At 33.8% G+C, this 19,633-nt stretch overlaps 2 protein-coding genes across 3 annotated transcripts in view; one reads left to right on the top strand and one right to left on the bottom strand.

Moving 5' to 3' along the window:
- LOC144848647 (chromatin modification-related protein MEAF6-like) overlaps nucleotides 1-18,046 on the top strand; it is an 82,127-nt gene extending 64,081 nt beyond the window's left edge. The window contains exons 3-7 of the mRNA XM_078705483.1: nucleotides 5,019-5,131; nucleotides 14,330-14,417; nucleotides 14,571-14,610; nucleotides 15,330-15,513; nucleotides 16,409-18,046. Coding sequence (XP_078561609.1) covers nucleotides 5,019-5,131; nucleotides 14,330-14,417; nucleotides 14,571-14,610; nucleotides 15,330-15,513; nucleotides 16,409-16,454 — 471 coding nt within the window. The 3' untranslated portion in view covers nucleotides 16,455-18,046. The remainder of the gene's footprint in view (nucleotides 1-5,018; nucleotides 5,132-14,329; nucleotides 14,418-14,570; nucleotides 14,611-15,329; nucleotides 15,514-16,408) is intronic.
- LOC144848637 (osteopetrosis-associated transmembrane protein 1-like) overlaps nucleotides 3,187-19,633 on the bottom strand; it is a 31,152-nt gene continuing 14,705 nt past the window's right edge. Inside the window, exon 7 of one of the 2 annotated variants that reach the window (XM_078705458.1) lies at nucleotides 3,187-3,591. In XM_078705458.1, the coding sequence (XP_078561584.1) occupies nucleotides 3,434-3,591 (158 nt within the window). In that variant the 3' untranslated portion in view covers nucleotides 3,187-3,433. Of the gene's footprint in view, nucleotides 3,592-18,141; nucleotides 19,072-19,633 lie in introns of those variants that run through there. The other variant, XM_078705459.1, reaches the window with a different exon arrangement.

The following is a 19,633-nucleotide window of genomic DNA, read 5'->3' as shown; positions in this document are numbered from 1 at the left end:
GATAGTATATGTAAATATATTTAGTTAGTTAATATTAAAATACAAATAAAATATACATTGATTTATCGGCAGGCAAACTTAATTATTATAGAAATATAAAGATTCGATAGTACATGATTTGGATTATATTTATTGGTTTACATACAGCTGTAACTCAACTCGCCATACGCCATGGCGAAGGCGCACATGGCGTTCCATACAAATGACGATATTAAACTAGCGGCCACTTCGACCATACTCCCTAGGTAGGCCTAGCCTAGCTAGGCCCTAGCAGTAATAGCCTAGTAGGCATAGCACACACATTGTATTCAGTCCTATTATAAGATGCAGCTTGGTTGGTGAGAGGAACAGAAAAAATTTGTAAAATTGGACTAACCAGGCCTTGTCTTTTTAAAATTGTACATTTATTTATTAGGGGTGCTGTAGGTGTGCTGTTTGTACTTTGTATTACATTTTATAAATCATAAATCTTACATCAATGTTTCGCCAAAATCCACATAGTAAAGACACCAGGCCTAGTTAACCAGGCCTAAAGTTGGTCCGGAACCGTTTTACGACTAGGCCTAGGCTAGCCTAGTACTACTAGCCTAGATAGTAAACTGATGATAATATCCATACCATTTCAAAACAAGTTTGTTGCGTGAAACTCGGTCACTTTCAGTAAAACACCAAAACAATTAGGGTATACATACAATAATAAAATTAAAGACTTCATATTGAAAATGACTCCATTATTTTTTATTCAGATAACAAACAAACATGTCAATCCACAAAAACCTTTGTAATGCTTCGGCGGCATAGCTAGTGCGCGACCGATACACAATGCGGCAAGCCATCGCTCTACGCGCTACTGTGATGCGCGGTGTTTGTTATTTCGACAGGTACCATTTTGACAGTCGTTCGTAACCAGATTAGTTACTTTCAAATTGTAAAATATTGACGGTCCAGACCGAATATAGTGTTCATATTTATAGTATATACCAATAATTAACCTATCTACCGGATTTCGTAAAAAAAACGCGAAAAACGAAGATCTTCGTGTTTGGCAGTCAAGCGTTGTGTTTCCAAAAACGAAGATCTTCGTGTTTGGCAGTCAAAGTGTTAAACTTAAATTAATCAGAAGATGGATGTTTCTATTCAGTCTTATACAAACTTTTCCAAGAAAATGACCCAGATTCTTGTTATTGACCTTTGACCTGTACTGGTAGTAGACCTTTCTATATCTCAAAAACTAGTGGTCGTAAAAGTTTTTTTATGAGAAATTGTTAGAAAAATATATATTTATATGTTTTATAAGTTTCTATGAAAATGTAAAAGAATCTGAATCCTATTTATGATAACTAAATTTGTAATTTGTTAACATCCAATAGTATATGTTATGTATTAAAATGTGTTATATTTGCTGATTTTAGGCACTTAACGTAAATTTATCTGAACTATGGATATTTAGTGTAAAATTTGCTTTCTTTAATTAAAGAAAATGTAATTATCTATCAAATAAGACCATTTAAAAAATATTCTGACAAAAACTTAATTAGTTACAGGTTAAAAGGTGTAATTTTACTTATGTGAACAGCGCCCTCAATCTTTATTTTCCCAAAAATACCACATTTTATGTGGTTTCAGAAACTGAACTGGTTATAACTTTTTTTTATAGATTTTTTACACAGTAATTTGTAATTTACATACCACCTCTACCATTTACTACAGCTACTTCAGTACATATTACTTCTGCCGTCCACAGATACTGTATGTGATTTCCTAGTTTACTGGTAGCCATTTTTTATTTTTTCCACCATCTTTGCGACGAGTGACCTATATTATGTACCATGTCTAAAATATGTTTCGATGACCATGATTACTCCATGTTTTCCTACTTCGTTTAATACCTATATGGGATTTCTGCAACCAGAATGATATTCCAGTTTAGGCTACTGGCAGCCATGTTGGATTTTGGCCACCATCTTAACAACGAATGACCCATGTCATGCAACATGTCTAAAATATGTTTCAATGACCATGAATACTTATGTTTTGATATTTCATTTGCCTATATGTGACTTCTGCAACAAATGAAATGTGATTTTCCAATTTATTGGCGGCCATTTTGGATTTTGGCCGCCATCTTAAAAAAAAAAAATTACGACCAGAGTGGCTCCTAAGCAAAAATCAATTGGTAGGTCCCAACGAAGCTCCATTCCAAATTTGGTGCTTTTGTCCACCGTGTAACAGCGTGTAATGCCCCATTACAAAGTCACCCCATCGCAAAAACGTTAAAATAGTTTTTCTAAAGTTACGCAATGATATTCTTGCTCAATTTGAACAAAAAATAAAACATGGAACGTGTCTGGCATTTAAAGGGGAAGCTCCACCGTGCGTGTAGTAGGTCGCACTACCTTGGCACCCAATGCGGTTTACAGCCGAAACATAATTGAATGTATGAAACGCTGCGTGTGTCGTTTTGTTATACAACGTGCAATCAAAACAATGTGTGGTATAATTTTTTTTTCAGATTGAAATGACTTATGACATAGGCCTATGTGAATTAATATTAACAGATAGATATTTTTAATTATTTATGTATATGTTTATGGTATATTATTGAATATTGTGTAAACATAGTTATACAGTAGAAGTGTACAGAAAAGAGTTGGACAAAATAAATGCTGCAAGAGCAGCACATTTACATTAACTATTATTATTAAAATCTAAAATGTCTCCCTAGTACTAATACTGTAAACCTACTGTATAATTAAGTTCAAAAAATATTTAAATACCATAATATAATATATTTATTAAATTCAATTTTTTGCCATCTATCACACTCCTCACATAGCAATCTCTCTTGATTCTCGATTGTTGGCATTCAATACAAGTGTTCATGTTGATAAAAACTCCATTTTGACGGAAAACGTAAGCACCAAAAAGTGTGTGGCATATCTGTGCAAATAATAGATTATTGTCTTTATGTAATGTTAGATGACGCCGATACGTGGAGCTCCACAGATAATACGCGGTTAATGCGCTAACATCTAACATAAATTCAAAACAATTAGCCCCGCAGAGGTTTTGTTGATACACATAATTGTAAGACAATAGGACACAACTTTATTTAAAATGATTTATTGGTATAATATTAAAAGGTATTACACAATTTCATATGTTATTGAATTCAGTATGGACCTAATAAATAACAATATTTATAAATAGCTTTACTACATAACATATATTAATATTATTACAGTACGTTCGTATTTGTTTTGCCTATTTGAACTTCAATAATTGACGTACCATATTTTTTTAAATATGTTAATTAAATTTATATTGCGCTTAGAATGGTGAATGATTATAATAAACATTATTTTAAAAAAAACGTAACTAAAAAATATGTTAATTCTTTTATTTTATTGGTTTCATAGGCTTTACTGTACGTTCATATTACTGCATTAGCTTGTTGTTCCTGTGGCGGTATTGGCGTCCCATAGAAAATGTTGACGACCGTTTCGGTCACACACCTGCAATGGTCCCATGAGAGGGTCCTACTAACTAACACCAAACGAAAACAAACGAGACTCGGAATGTTGCAAATACCTACCAAACAAGAGTACATAATTGTTAATTATGAAAACCCAGTTGTCACAGCCTTAATATAAATAAATATTAAATATTATATGTGTGAATGAATACATTTATTCAACAATTACATCCCCAAATTGCATTAGTGTACATGGTCATAGTTAACTTAGTAGTAGTACAGTCCGAGCAAACTTAGTGGGAAATATTTATATAAAGCTTAAATAATATTTTGAAATCATATAGTAGTACCATGATTAAATAAATTATGAAAAAAAACAAACCTTTTAATCACCAAACAATACATTTATATTCGCATACTGTACATTATTTCGTATGTACTAAAATAATTAATTAAACCATTTCTATCTATGCTTAAAGATGTATTGTCCCTTGAAACACAAAAAATAAAGGTCAAAATATTCTAAATTTAAATTGGCCATATCAAAGTAATATTAAAGTTATTCATTTTAAGTCGAAAATTCGAGCCAAAAACAAAAAGTTTACATAATTAACAGGTAAATTAATTTGATTACATTTCGTCTGGAAAATCGTCGTGAGCGAAAGTAAACAAAGATTTCAAATAACGAGTATGCATTATGCATGATGCTAATTAGGATTGTTTACAACTCGTCACGGGTGAGAAGGTGTTTGTTCACAAATCGCGAAAAAGTTTTATGATTATGCATACAGAGTAGCCAAACAAGCACGTTGCATTATGAGATATGTTTTGATCGAAAACTTTGACTGGAAGTCAAAGTTATTTTTTGAACAAAAAAACGTGACGATAATGATCTGCTGTTGTTCAATACTAATTTTTCTCCTATTAAAGGCACTATGGGTGTGCCATAGATACTCTCGTTTGGTTTAAATTTTTGTTGCTAAATTCATCATTTTTAACATCATTCGGACGATTTTTGCTATAAAAATTATATTTGTACTGTTTGTTAATTATTGAGAACTGTAATGCACCAAAATATGGGCAAAATTTGGTATAAATTTAAATGAAATTATATCAAAGATCAAAAATATAATATTAGGCTATCGCTCTCAGTAGAGCGATAGCCTATTGTTATTGTCGGGTCATTTTTTGTTGGTGGCAGATCTCTTAAATGGCGAAAGCAGTATACTTAGCCAGCAGATGCACGTACAGTATATATGTAGTTGTGGACCTGACATTGATTTATGAAATTATGGTTGCATATCGTAACTACGTGCGTTTTTCTGAAATTCTTAGATTGACTATAAATTAGAAACCAATAGATATTGGATCAGAGAAGGTAAAGTAGTGATTACTATCTGCGCGTGCATATAGCAAAAAACCTTATAGGTGCACATGTTTTAGTACTGTTAACTAAAAGAAACTCCCTATTTTCAGACCTGATTTTGCCCAGTCAACATCTAGGCCTAGCTTTAATTGAAACTTCATTCACTTTTTTTTATAGGAAACTCTTGCTAATCTGGAACGTCAAATTTATGCGTTTGAAGGGAGTTACTTAGAAGACACAGCACTGTATGGAAATATAATTCGTGGATGGGATCGTTACCTTACCAACAAGTTTGTTTTTATTTAGTATTAAGTCAAATTTGAGTCAAATTATGAAGGTCACATTTTTATGAAAAACCCAATTCTTCCACACATTACCGTGTAATCAAATTGTTGTCGTTGTTGTCAACAAGTCGACATTGTTTTTAGGTTCAAATACACAATCTTTAGTGATTTTTATCATTGATGTTTTGTATGTTCTCACTCTAGATCCTATTTTATACAATTTACACTTTATACTGATAGCTGGGCTCGCACTGGCCGATTGCCAAGTCGCCATGGGCGAAAACGCTTCAAGATTGGCGAAAAATAAAAAACGGCTACTTTAGCCATTTTGGCGATGACATACCGTATAGTTCCTAATAAACGCCCCCAAGGCGTTGCATTTTTTAAAAAGGGGGGGTGGCGTTTGTTAGGGGTGAAATGTAAAAATCATAAATAGAGCCTAGGCCCTATATGAGGCCTAGCTAGGCTAGGCCTACCCTAAACAAGTTAGTTGCTTCAGACGGTCAATCAATGTTTTTTTGGGTGTGCAACAAATAAGTTCACAGGGTACCTCCAAACCCCCTGCTATGCAACTGTGCCTTTCTTTCTTTTCTTTCATTTATTTGGCATCTCAATACATAACATTATAAAATACATCAATAATATATATTATCACCTTAAATATTAAAATACATCAAAAAAGCAAATAAAAATGGCGGGATTAATGAAGTCTGACGATGCACGGGAAAACACAAAGTCGTTTAAAGTAAAACAACTTAATTCCAATGTGGTCCCAAAAAAGATAGTAATTATAATTTTAACAAAACAAACATTATGAGACGGGGTTTATAAATATATAAGCAAAACATCTGATATAATGGCACAATAATAATTTATCTATGTTTAATTTTGAAATATTGTTTCAATTCAGTTTTAAATTTAAATGTGTTGGAAATTTGTTTAATATAGTCAGAAAGGTTATTCCATTCTCTGATTGCATTAAAATAGAATGTATTGCATTCTATGCCTTGGACTTTAGGTACAATGAAATTGAATTTACTACCACGAGTGAAGTGACCATGTAAGTTATTAACTCTACGAAAGTTTTCATTTAGGTATGAAGCACTTCTGCCCATAAATATCTTATGAACTTGGCTAATTTGCAAGAACTTTACTCGATATTTTACATTTAACAATCCATAATCGTCTAATTGATCAGCACCTATATGTCTTCTGGGTTCAACTCCTTTTATGAGTCTAACCATTTTGTTTTGAGCAATTTGTAGTTTTCTTTGGATAGCTTTACTGGTTCCACAGAACCAAGAAGATGCAGCATAATCAAAAACACATTGGATGAGAGCAGAGCATAATAGTTTACGATTCTTACAACTTAGTATCTTACGTTGGCGGTACATAAACTTAAGCCTATTATTTATTTTCTTAATGGTTTTACATGCATATTCAGAACACGTTAAATTTTGATCTATTTCAATACCCAGATACTTAACACAATTACTAGTGTTGATATTGTTACCATTTGTTGAGACATTAAAATTGTTAACATTTTTAGTTTTTCTCTTAGAACCAAATAGTATACATTCAGTTTTATCCAGGTTAAAGATGTATTGCCCCTTGAAACACAAAAAAATGAAGGTCAAAATATTCTAAATTTAAATTGGCCATAAAAAAGTAATATTAAAGTTATTCACTTTAAGTCGAAAATTCGAGCCAAAAGCAACAAGTTTACGTAATTAACAGGTAAATTAGTTTGATTACATTTCGTCTGGAAAATCGTTGCGAGTGAAAGTAAACAAAGATTTCAAACCACGAGCACGCATTATGCATATGCTAATTAGGATTGTTTACAACTCGTCACGGTTGAGAAGGTATTTTCACACAGATCGTGAGGAAGTTTTATGATTATGCATACAGAGTAGCCAAACAAGCGCGTTTCATTATGGGGTATGTTTTGATCGAAAACTTTGACTGGAAGTCAGAGTTATTTTTTTAACAAAAAAAACGTCTGTATTTCAGTTAAATGATTTTTTTTTCGACAAATTTTTGGTGATAGTTAATAACTATTATGATACTTCAAAATGACCCACCTTTTTTCGAAATCTGTTATTTTTTTGGAATTAGGCAAAGGGACAATACATCTTTAATTGTTAATTTATTGTCCACAAGCCAATCACACAAGGAGTCTAGTGTTGACCCTAGCTTCTTAGAAATAATATCTGGATTTCTGTGTGAATAAACAATTGCACTGTCATCAGCGTATAGAAGGAGTTTACAATCAGGATCAATACAAGTTACCATGTCATTAACAAAACATAAGAACAAAAGGGGTCCAAGGATACTTCCTTGAGGAACCCCGCATGTAACAGTACACGATTGAGAGCAATGATCATCAACAGTTACTATTTGCTTTCTTATTGACAAGTAAGATTTGAACCATTCTATAGATCCAATACCCATTAATTTAAGCTTATTACATAAAATGTCATGATCCACAGTGTCAAAAGCCTTCTTTAAATCGACCAACACCATACCCGAGAAATTTCCCTTAGAAGTTTGGGTTTTAAGGGAATCAACTAAGTCTATCAAACATGTGTCAGTAGAGAAGGCAGCTCGAAATCCAGATTGATATTTATACAATACGTTGTTGTCAGTAAGGTATTTTTCGATTTGAATAAAAACAGCCTTCTCTAAAATTTTAGACATTGTACTGAGTATACTTATAGGGCGATAGTTTCCAATATCGGTTCTACTACCTTTTTTATAAAGAGGTATGACCTTGGCCTTTTTCATGTCTTCTGGGACTGTACTGGTACTAATTGATAAATTAATTATGTAGGTAATGGGAACTTTTAGAATTTCAGCCCCATCTTTTATAAAGCGGGGAGGTATATTATCGACACCCGTGCTTTTTGTCGCATTAAGTTTGTTTAATTCACTATATAAAGTCTTCGTCCACTGAGTTGAGCATAAAGTTATTGCCACTAACGGTTCTATAGAAATCCTTAAGTTTGGACGACGTACAGTCATACACATTCTTAGGGGATGGAAGTTTACTGACCAAATTGGCTGCAATAGTAGTAAAATATTCGTTGAAGCAAGAAGCAATTTTGGCTGGGTTGAAACATTTAGTACCATTGGGCAGGTCAATAACCGTTTTAGCACTATCCTTAGATTTATTACTATAGCCTAGACCTTTAAACATTTTCCATAATTTTTTAGGGTTATTTATATTTTCTTCAGCCTTGTTTAACAAATGATTAGATTTAGCTTTATTTATATCACGCTGTATTTTATTTCTTAGTTTGCGAAATTGTATTAATAAGTCGGTATTATTCTTGTTTTTATTATACATATTTAATAATTTATCTCTGGTTTCAATGTCTTGTAATATTTCTCTAGTTAACCATGGTTCCGTTCTTTGTTTCATCCTAATGTTTTTAAGGGGGCAATGGAATCAATAGCAGCCAAAAGTAATGCATTAAATTTATACAGAGCTTCATTTACATCTCCGATAGAGGTAACTACTGACCAATCGATATCTATTAGTATGTTTCTAAATTGATCAACGGTATAGTTTTTTAGTGATCTGATATATACATTTTTATGTCCATTGAACTTAAGTTTAATAGTTTTCCGTGTACAAAATGTCATTAAGTGATCACTTAGACCTGTTGCGATTGTACCCGATTGGCTTATCTTATTCTCATTATTACATAATATATGAAGCTACTGTAGGGCATATCCTAGTTGGTTCAGTTACTTTATTACTTAAACTAAACATATTTACAATTTGATTATAGCTATTCAATAAAGATGACTTTGTTAAAGTACATATATTAAAATCGCCTACAACAATTAATTCACTGTCCATTCCAATTTTAGATAACATATTTTCAAACAGAGTTAGAAAGTTCGTTTGCTTTGGTGGTCTGTAACATGTTCCAATTATAATGGGTTTGGTTTTAGGCAGGTTCAGTTCAATCCAAAGTACTTCAGCTTCGTCGGATTCAAAATCTGAACGCCGGTTAAATGCGATGTCATCCCTTATATACATACATACGCCACCGCCTTTGCGGTCGCGATCTCTTCGTAGAACTGAATAACCTTCAATTTTAATTTCGTTGTCGGATACCGAATCATCAACCTATGTTTCGCTAATGGAGATAATACCAGCTTTACTTTTATATGCAATATCGCGCAGTTCCGGTAGTTTGGGGATCATTGATCTTGTATTTAAGTGTAGAATGTGTATTCCTTTCTGTTTAAACCGCGTGAAGTCTTCAGGAGCGACGTTATAATTAAATAATGGGGGTGGCGTTCCTAATCCTATGTCATCGTTATGATTTCCACAGGAATCAAATGGGAGATGTTTCCAGCTGCATTCCACGTATACATAATCAAATTCAGTATTGTTGTTTACAATGTACTTGTATCTTTTGGGCGTCATGAAACCATCAGTACACTTTATATGAGTCCACTTATTATACTCATCACACGATATGGCTCTGCTTCTGGTAGTGACGCGCCGTTGACATTTACCACAACAATTGTTTGCTACAGGTACATTCACTGGTCCAGGGTTGGATTCGATGTCACCACACCATAGTAAACAGATAATTAAAGTTCTACATGCAAGCTGTCTGGGGTTCCAATGAAAATTATAATCATAATGCGAGAATTTTTTGGTTGATGTAAATAAGTACGTATAACACTCACCGACTACATTCTTGAAATCTTTCGATGTACGGTTATCCAGATAAATTGAAGAAGGGCATAACTTATGAATGACTTGTTCATGTTCAAGATGATGGTGTGATCTTTTCAACACCATAATATATAGCGACAGCGCCAGAAAAATACCATTTATACTTCCCGCCATAAAAGATCAGTCAGTGTACGATAACGTTAAAAACAGCACAGGAAGATCAAAATCAATACGTTTATGGCCGACGATGCATGCAGCCCTCAACTTGATGAAAAGTTCTAACAACTCGAAAGGTCTTCATGAACCAGATGCCTTGTATCAATTCCGTGTTGTGTGAATAAACATGCGATTGTCTGATCCACGTTGTTTTCCTGGTTTTTAAAGACCAGCGATGTATGTTGTCGCGAATTAAAAAAAATGTCCAGTGTCCTACTATACTACACGCGCGAATTACCCTACGCGCCCGGTGTAGGCCTACATGTTTGTCACGCTGTTAGCGTACATCGTTATCACAGTCGCTGAAAAATGTGACTTTCCGGGCTGAAAACCAATTCTAAACGTGAGAATCCTCTGTTTATATAGATTGGGCACTAAGGTGTGTTAACAAAAAATGAAGGGGGGGCATTTATTAGGGGCGGGGCGTTTATTAGGAACAATACGGTATGATAAAATAGAAATCAAATAATCATTTTGCCGAAAGCGTAAAGTCCAACTAAAAGGTCCATTTGTCGATCTCCAAGCATTTATTTTGTTCGTTATCATGTTGTTTACTTCAAGCTCCATTTTTCGTCAACTTGTTTCGTTGTACCAGGCGTCTCTTTGTTATTTCAATATGATGGAGATAGCAGAGGTAGACTGCACAGAGAGACAGACGTTACACGACAGCGTCTCTTTGTTATTTCAATATGATGGAGATAGCAGAGGTAGACTGCACAGAGAGACAGACGTTACACGACAGCGTCTCTTTGTTATTTCAATATGATGGAGATAGCAGAGGTAGACTGCACAGAGAGACAGACGTTACACGACAGCGTCTCTTTGTTATTTCAATATGATGGAGATAGTAGAGGTAGACTGCACAGAGAGACAGACGTTACACGACAGCGTCTCTTTGTTATTTCAATATGATGGAGATAGTAGAGGTAGACTGCACAGAGAGACAGACATTACACGACACATGGATGATGAAGTCTACCCAAACATAATTTTGTAGACCGGCGCTACTGCACTTTCACACCTCTTGAGCATACCCAATTTAAAAACATTCACCCACTGCGCGGCGGTGGTGGTGAGTGACTGTGAAGTATTAGGACAAATTTTCGCCTGGTGGGTACTGAAGCCATCAGACAAACATGACCAGCCAAGCGTAAAAAAACAAAAATAACATAGCGTTCAGGGGATTTCAGAAAACTGTAAAATGTTTCTTATTAAATTGATAACTGTATGAATGATGTATGATTAAAAACAATTTGAACAATTGTTTGATCATTATTATAAAATAATAATAATAATAATAGTTCATTCTTATATAGCGCATATAAGCAAGCTCTCAATGCGCTGAACATTATTACCCCAGTCATTTTTTTGGATCAAACATGTATGGAAACATACTTCCATAATGCAGCTAGTAATCAGCGCAAAGTTGTGTCTTGATCTAACCGGGTACCCATTTTTACACCTGGGTGGAGAGAGGCAACCGTAAGTAAAGTATCTTGTCTACGGATACAAGCAATGCGACGAGAGTTGGATTCGAACCTCGGTCTCACGATCAGTAGTCCAATGTCCAACATACTGAGCCACACGCCCTAAAATACTGTACAACAAAAATTGTTTTTAATCATATAGTGATTTAGGCATGGCTCTCTCCCCAAATGCCTTACAAAAACATTCAGGGAACAGTGTATAGACTTATTGACATAGATAAATTGACTAAAATTATTATTTCAACAATTTTTAATTTTGGCTAAAAACCGATTCATTTGGCTAAATAAAAAAGTTGGACTTTAGCCATTTTGACTATATAAACTGATTTGACTAAAAAAAAATATTTTGACTTTCGCCAACAAAATGAAATGTTAGTACTACCCCAGGATAGGGCTATAGTTATGATTGATAGGGTATTTAGGAGAACTGAGTGTGCAAAAAGTCACATTTGTGCAAACATTTTGCACTCAGTTGTGCAAACAACCAATTTTTTGCAAACATGGCAAATCTGTAAACATTTATAATCACTAATGTGCAAACATCACGGCGTTAAATGTAAAAACAAATGTTTTTATGTTAAAGGTGCAAAAGAAATTCTACAAATGTGAAAATCATTTTCTTCAACCAAAATCAGTTTTAAAAAAAAATGATAACCTAATTCTAGATATTCAGTGTTTTTTCTAACATAATTTTTTCAAAAACCATTTAAGCATATTTATTTGTAGTTTTAATTAAAAATTATACAGGCTGAAATAATCTGGTTTGTTACAAAAAAAACCACAATGATGTCCCGGGATACATTTAACAGTGTGATGTTTGCATATTAGTTTTTACAGATTTGCACATGGTATTAAGAAAGAAATTACTGTTTTGTATGCATAACAATAACATTTAGGTAGATTGTAGGTCATTGTTCTACGAACGTAGCCTACGATGTATTGTTATGATAATTATCTATGTGTCGATCGTAGGGTGGTTCGTAGAGTTAATATACACCATTGTACACAAACAATGTATTTTTCGCTAATTAAAATCCTATAAAGGCTAGAATACGTCAATTTTCGCCCTACACATCGGTTATCCTAATTTGGCCGGACTCCGGCCTTCATAACTTCCCTCTAGGAAAATGGTGAGAAAAGACGATGGTGAGTAATCTAAAAAAAAAAGAAAAAAATAACAACAATGAGTTTGAACCCTTAGCCTAACGCTACAGCATTAAATTGCAAGACCCAGGCACTACCCATTCAGCCATCCAACCGGCTTACAATGCGCCGATATCATAACACATTAGTATTTTATCAAAACATTCGCGAGTCAACCGCACGTTTCCTCGGCGTCCAGATTAAGCCTAGCAATCATTCAGCGCACCAGGCTGATTGTTCTTCACAGTTATAGGTTATGTTTGAGATAAACGTCACCTTTTCATGTGACAGTAAAGACTTGACTCTCAACAGCCTCGTCGTTAAGAACCTTGACGTTAAGCTACTCGCCGGTCAGGTGGTAATGGTCGATGGCACAACATGCATATATGGCTCCCCCGCCTTCAACTTCGTCTGAACACCACTCGATCAGAAGCATCTCAACCATCTCACTTTTGGCCCCAACCAAACATCATATCTTGCGTTGTATTCCTAATCTGTTAGACGTTCAAACCGAAAGTGCTTAAACGGTTTTTCCACGCAAGCCCTGTGTTTACACCTAATCCACCCAACCCTCTATCTTCTCCCAAAGGAACTACTCACAGCACTTCATCTGCGTTTTGACCATCCTTCGTGCCATCAGCTAAAAACGATCGTTCACGACATGGATGCCTCTGTGGAGCATATCTCAGCAAGATATCTCAGCAAACAGAAGAACAAAAAACCCAAATAAGAACCCAATCGCCGAGAAAGCTGTCTGTGAAGTGGAAGACGAACTCCTTACACAAGAACCGAATGGTGGGTGTCTTGATGGCTCTTTCGGACATGTAAATCATTTGAACCACTGGTGAACAATGGTAAATAGCCACAACAAAGGGAAAGTAAAACTAGACTAGCACAATATATACACCTTATGTCACTTGTGACAGTGGATCAACCCAACTATGCTCACGGCTACCATTGCTCGCTTAAATTCTCGACTATGCACATGTGACCTTTCGTCTAGGGAGATGTGGACGCAATGCGACCAGTTTACTAATGACCAAATTCCTCTGTCAGACAGTCACATAGCACAAATGTTGTTAACCAATCATGCACATAGCGAAAGATCAAGGCTCCAGTTCGTCATTTTCCAATAAGCTCCAATATTGAAGTATGCGATCTTGTGTACAGTACGTCTTAGCCGATCGTAACAAGTCAAAGGCCCGTCATCATTATCTCTTAACGTCAGTTGATGGCACTTGGTGCGACATTCAAATGTTTATCGGATCTCAGTTACGTAGTAAGGCGTACAAATTCAAACGTACTGAATGAGCAGGTTCCATCATCACCATCTAATAGCACCGGCGTCAACTATATTACCAAGATGACTCGGAACAGCGACGATGATTACCACATTTGTTAGATAAGTGACTGCTGTTAAATGTTAATACATTTATTTGAGTTGGATTTCAGCATGACATGACTATAAATATCATAACTAATTAGTAAGTTGTTCATATAAAAGGGTACCGTAGGCCTCCCCATGGATATTTTTTTCCTTGATATACATTACCTTGCCAATAAATAGCCCATAGGCTTATAATTAATATCATTTATAATATTATCACAACATTTTAATTGCACAAGTTAATACTATAAATTCTGGTTCATTAACAGGAATACCAACAGCAAAACTGACAAAAGAAACAGGAAGTTTAAAGAAGCTGATCGTTTATTTTCAAAGTCATCAATAACCTCACACTTAGTAAGTAAATTGAAACAATGAATTAATAATAATTTTATGATGATTGCAAATCTCTTAATAGGCACTCTCTACTGTAAATAGGTTTTGGCTGTGTTGTTTAGGGATTTTACTGATAAGATAATATAACAAATTTAGCTTCATTTATTCTTTCAGGCATGTAGTGGTTTATCTGATCAGTCATCAGTTGATAAACGTAAGTTGCAATTTAAGCAATTGAAGTACCTCTTTTTAGGTTCTTATAGTCTATTCTGGCTCGGTTTTTGTTGTTGTTTAGTGAAAACTTCAACTAAATTGTTTGTTTTTAGGAAGTAAATGACTGTCAGTTCAGCTTTATTCAAATCTAATGGAACTTACATAAAAAGAGAATTTATGAATGTTGATCATCATCATGGATCTATTCTCAAGAACAAATGAGTGAAAATTAAAAACTATACAAAATATAAAGCACCAAAAGGTGACAGGAATGAATTACAAGCCTAAAAAGCTAGATGCCTCCTACATATACAGTACATTAGTAAACAATTTGGCTTTGATTTGTTGTTAAGAGACGGTTAATTAAAGAAATTCTTTGGATCAAAGAACTGTTGTGTTGCAGTGACGTGCGAGGCTAGGCTGTCAGCGTTAACTGTGCATTTAAAAATTCACCTGTAGTATCACGCCCTCTATAATTGTTCTACTCTGCATCCAATTGGATTACTGCCTTATGGAATGTAAAAGTAGGTGTGTTATAAAACAAATAATGAGTATTTTACATTCATGCAATGGGGCAAATAATTTCATTCATTATTTGTTATATCATAAGCATTAAACTTCACAGTTTTCAAGAACCATACTGTACATCTATGGGTGAGTAAAGCAAGCACTCCTTTAGTTATAAAACATAATTTGTTTAAATTATTTGTTTTTACGAAGGTGAAGCAAGAGAATCTGTAAGTGCAACTACAGATGGTTCACAAAGCAAGTTTGATATGATAGACCCTGATGGTCATGATCTAGAAACTATGATCCATAATAGTAATACAAATGAACATAGTAGCCACAGTAGTAGTAAGAAAAGCAGTTCACACAAGAAGAGGAAAAACAAAAATAAACACAGGTAATCACAGTTTTGTAGCATACATTTGGATATGCTGCTGTCATGGACATACAGCCATGCTGAATTGAAACACCGGTTCTTGTCCGATCACTGAAGTTAAGCAATGTTAGGCACGTTGGCGTTTTGGGATGGGAAACCGTCTGTTAACACTACTTCTGGTGCTGTATAGACCGGAGTATAATGATATAATGATAAGGGAATATTAAGGTCAAGCATCTGTAGAATACTGATTGATTGTATCTTTAGGCAAGATGGTTTACTACATTGCCTCATGCTTCGAATGGGGCATAAAGTTATTTCTTGTACATATAGTTCATGTTAAAGAACTATTAAAAAAAGAGTAGAGGATTGTCTCCTGGTGTGCTGATCTGGTAGGCGCTACACTTCTGGCTGCTTTGGGTCCGTAGAGGGCCTAATTCGAATTTTTTCAGTTGAGGTTCATCTTTCGATAGAGTAGGGGGTTACCCTGGTGTAGTACTGTGGACAGACGAAGGGGCGTGCCATCCACACATGCACAATGCAGCCCAGTTAGACTGCAAGTCACAGGTTTAAATTCACCACATTAAACATTTAAGACATGCTTAGCGCTGTCCTGTAAAGTCCTTATTGATTGGTTTTTTTTGCATGTTCTGAATTGGTTGATTAGAATAATGCTGCCAATTGACCACTAGATGGATCTAATAATGGTATCTATTATATTATGTAAAAAAAATAACCACCAATAGACCAATGGAATGGATAGTTAGATCCATAATTTATTTGAAGAAAAACAAAATCAAAATGGTTTTAGTGTTCTTTGTTGGTGTTGATCCAATTTATTTTCAAATATAATATTATTAAAGTTAACTCTATGCAATATGCTGCATATTCAATCTGTTCTCATTTTAAATTTCAGATTTGAAGTAAAACTGAAAAAAGGTCGACATAGTGAAGATTATTGAAGTTTGAATTATGGGACAGTACATGCAGCATACATACTGTTGAAGTACTTTGTACCGCACCATTGTTAACAATTGTTAATGCGACCCTCTGTCATAGCTTATATAAGTAATGTTGAGCAGTGAATTGCCTTTTCAACAAGACTAAAAAAAAGTGAGAGAATGCATTATTGTTTGATATTTAATGTGGTATATTATTATTGTTTGAACATCTTTAAAAACAAAAGTTGATGTGGAGAACAAAAAACTGTTCCTCTGTGTAAATGCTTGTTTCTGCACACAAATATGTATTTGGGATTAAGATATGCTGGTCCTGGTTAACAATCGCAATTCAACTAGTTAGTTCCTGGGGAATAGCCTCAGTGTGATCCATGATTGGAAATTATATAGTGCATATTATTTGCAACATCATAGCCAGTGAACTTTCACAAATTGCATTATGATTGATACAATAACACATTACAATAGGTGAACTTCAAAATTATTATGGTATTTTAAAATCACAAGTTGTATAATATAGGTGAATGAATATGAATTTTGTAACTAATAAAAACTGTCAATACAATACAAGTAAACAGGTCAGTTCAATAAGTTTGTATTTATTTTTTGTAATATAAACAAAATACTCTTACGCCCGTATTCTTAAACCGGACTTTAGTCGTAGTTCGAGCTAAAACTTAAAAAATTACGTCATTTTAATTCATAAAACTAAATCGGCGATTAAATCAGGTCAACCTCGAATAAATCGAGACGGATTTTGATAGATTTTTTTAGTCCTTGAGGGGGCAGGCTAAATCGCCGACTAAGTAGTTTTTAAACAAGGTTTATAAAAAATGTACAGTCATTGAGTTGTTATATTGGCCAGATATTAAAGAATGAAATATCTATTTTTATATTAACTTAATTAAATATACATTGGTATATAATAATGCAAATCATGTTTATTTACAACCGTATACAAATTACATTAATTATTATCTTCCCGCAAGTCTGACTTGAACTGCGTCACGCCATAGCGACAATGGGAGATGCGGAAATTCACCATGCGATGGAATGTTTAGGGGCCTATCGCTTGTTACGCTATGAAGTATGTGGTCGTCGCAATTATACTTTGTTGGAGGCCTAGAAAATATGAAAGTTACCGTACCGCCATGGTTTCTACACATATTTTGAAGATTTTGTTTGTTGTTAATCAAAAGTACTTCACTTGTAAATTAATACTGATCTTGTTCTATTATAATTGACAATTACAATTATTTTTCATGTATATGTTCTGATGCGTGGAAAGTGATAACAATGCACAAAATTTCGTCTGCTCCTCAAATACTCTCTTGTTATTGGCCAATATATAGCCTTTGTTACCCAGACTAAAAGCTCGACTTCATTAAGTCGAACTGCAAACTTCAACTACTTCTTTTATGAATCGAATTTGAAGTAATAGCTCGAACTAGGACTTTTTCAAGTTGAACTACGACTAAAGTTCGGGCATTATTATATAAAAAAAGTAATGTTTAAAGCATAGAGAAATAAGTTTATTGTTATTACATGGTTAAAGCTATTTGAATAACTGATAATAAACATGTTTTTATCCTTGATTGCACTCATTGTTTATATTGTCTAGTTTCTGTTGGTGATAAACCAAAAAAGCACATGCAATTACCTCTTTCAATTCAAAGCCATTCTCATATACATGCTTATATATGTTGGAAATTTAATTACAGTATAAAATTTGGTTTAAACAAAGTGACCCTAAATATATTATAAATCACTAGAGCACCTTTAATAGATTGCTTGGATTTATACAGTATAATCAGGGAGTTGTTACTCCCTGGTACAATCTAATACAGATAAACTCTTTGGTTTTAACTATTTTCTTTTACCTAGTTCTAATACAGTAGAATTATGATGTTTAAATGGATGCTGAATGACAATGATTAAAGTATAGACAAGCAAAATGAATGATCACTGCAACAACCAGTCAATTTGCAGGCATCCTTGGATGTATCTATAAAACAAGCATAATATGGAATGTGGGACTATTCAGTATTCTGTACAAAAAAAAATTTAGATACCAAAATTTCTTTTTATCAATTTTACAAGAATTTGCATTTTTATTGTTCCTTTATTTGCATATCATAAGCATTATTAAAATCAACTAGTCTGTGAGCTGATAAAAAGAGTCAATACAAGTTGATTATTGTAGTTAACAATTTCTATTGAATTTTTTTTAATGGCTTCATTTAGTTGTTTTTATAATCTAAAGGTTGCAGCTTAATATTTGCTACTGTTTTTGTCAAGTTGCTAAAATTGCCACATGGATACCAGTTTATAACTGCAATCAATTGGGATCTTAAAACCATTTTAAAGATATTTCTGCTGGTAAGAAAAAAACATTGTTTTTAAACTTACTCCTGCTCATTAGAAATGAGGCCCAAATGCATTCTACAACACAAATGGAAACCAGCCGTTTGTGTGCAAGACATTTGTGTAAGTTATTTTATTGTTTTTAGGTATTCTATAGGCTTCATCTTATTTCTTTTATTTGCCAGATGATTCTTGTCACTGCCAGAATTGTTTCTTATATTATAGAGGCAACACACATTCACAACACTGAATCAACCTGAAAAGCATTGTAGAAGATACATATTACTGAATTTATTAATTGAAAATATTAAAAAGTTAAAACTTAATTTATGAAAATATATTATTATTTTAAGAATAATATACAACAAATATAATATCAGTGGCTGTGGTTTCTTGAGGACACAAATGTTTGTAGGCCATGTTTCAACGAAAAGATTGTGTGTGTGTGTTGCCACACCATTGAAAGCTTGTTTTAATGTTTAAGCGTGATTTGTATAATGTAATTGTGAATGTTTTGTTTCTGCTGTCATAGAAAACAATTTTTCCATGTTCACATTTTTATATATGGAACAAATAAAGATTTGATTTGATTATTTTGATCTGTTTAAAAACAGTTTATAGACATCACAACAAAACATTTGATGCTGTTAAAAAACCACTTGATCCGCTCCAAAGTTTAATGTTTGTTTTTAAGTGCAATACCAAATAATATTTTATTTATTTTATTCAGTTGATCGATGAAACCGCCACTAACAGGTTGAATCTAAACATAATGAACTACAGTATAACAATACATTAAAAAAAGCAACAATAACATA

This window comes from Antedon bifida, chromosome 7 (genome assembly GCF_963402885.1).
Source record: "Antedon bifida chromosome 7, ecAntBifi1.1, whole genome shotgun sequence".
NCBI lineage: Eukaryota > Metazoa > Echinodermata > Crinoidea > Comatulida > Antedonidae > Antedon > Antedon bifida.
This window is presented reverse-complemented; position numbering and strand designations above follow the sequence as displayed.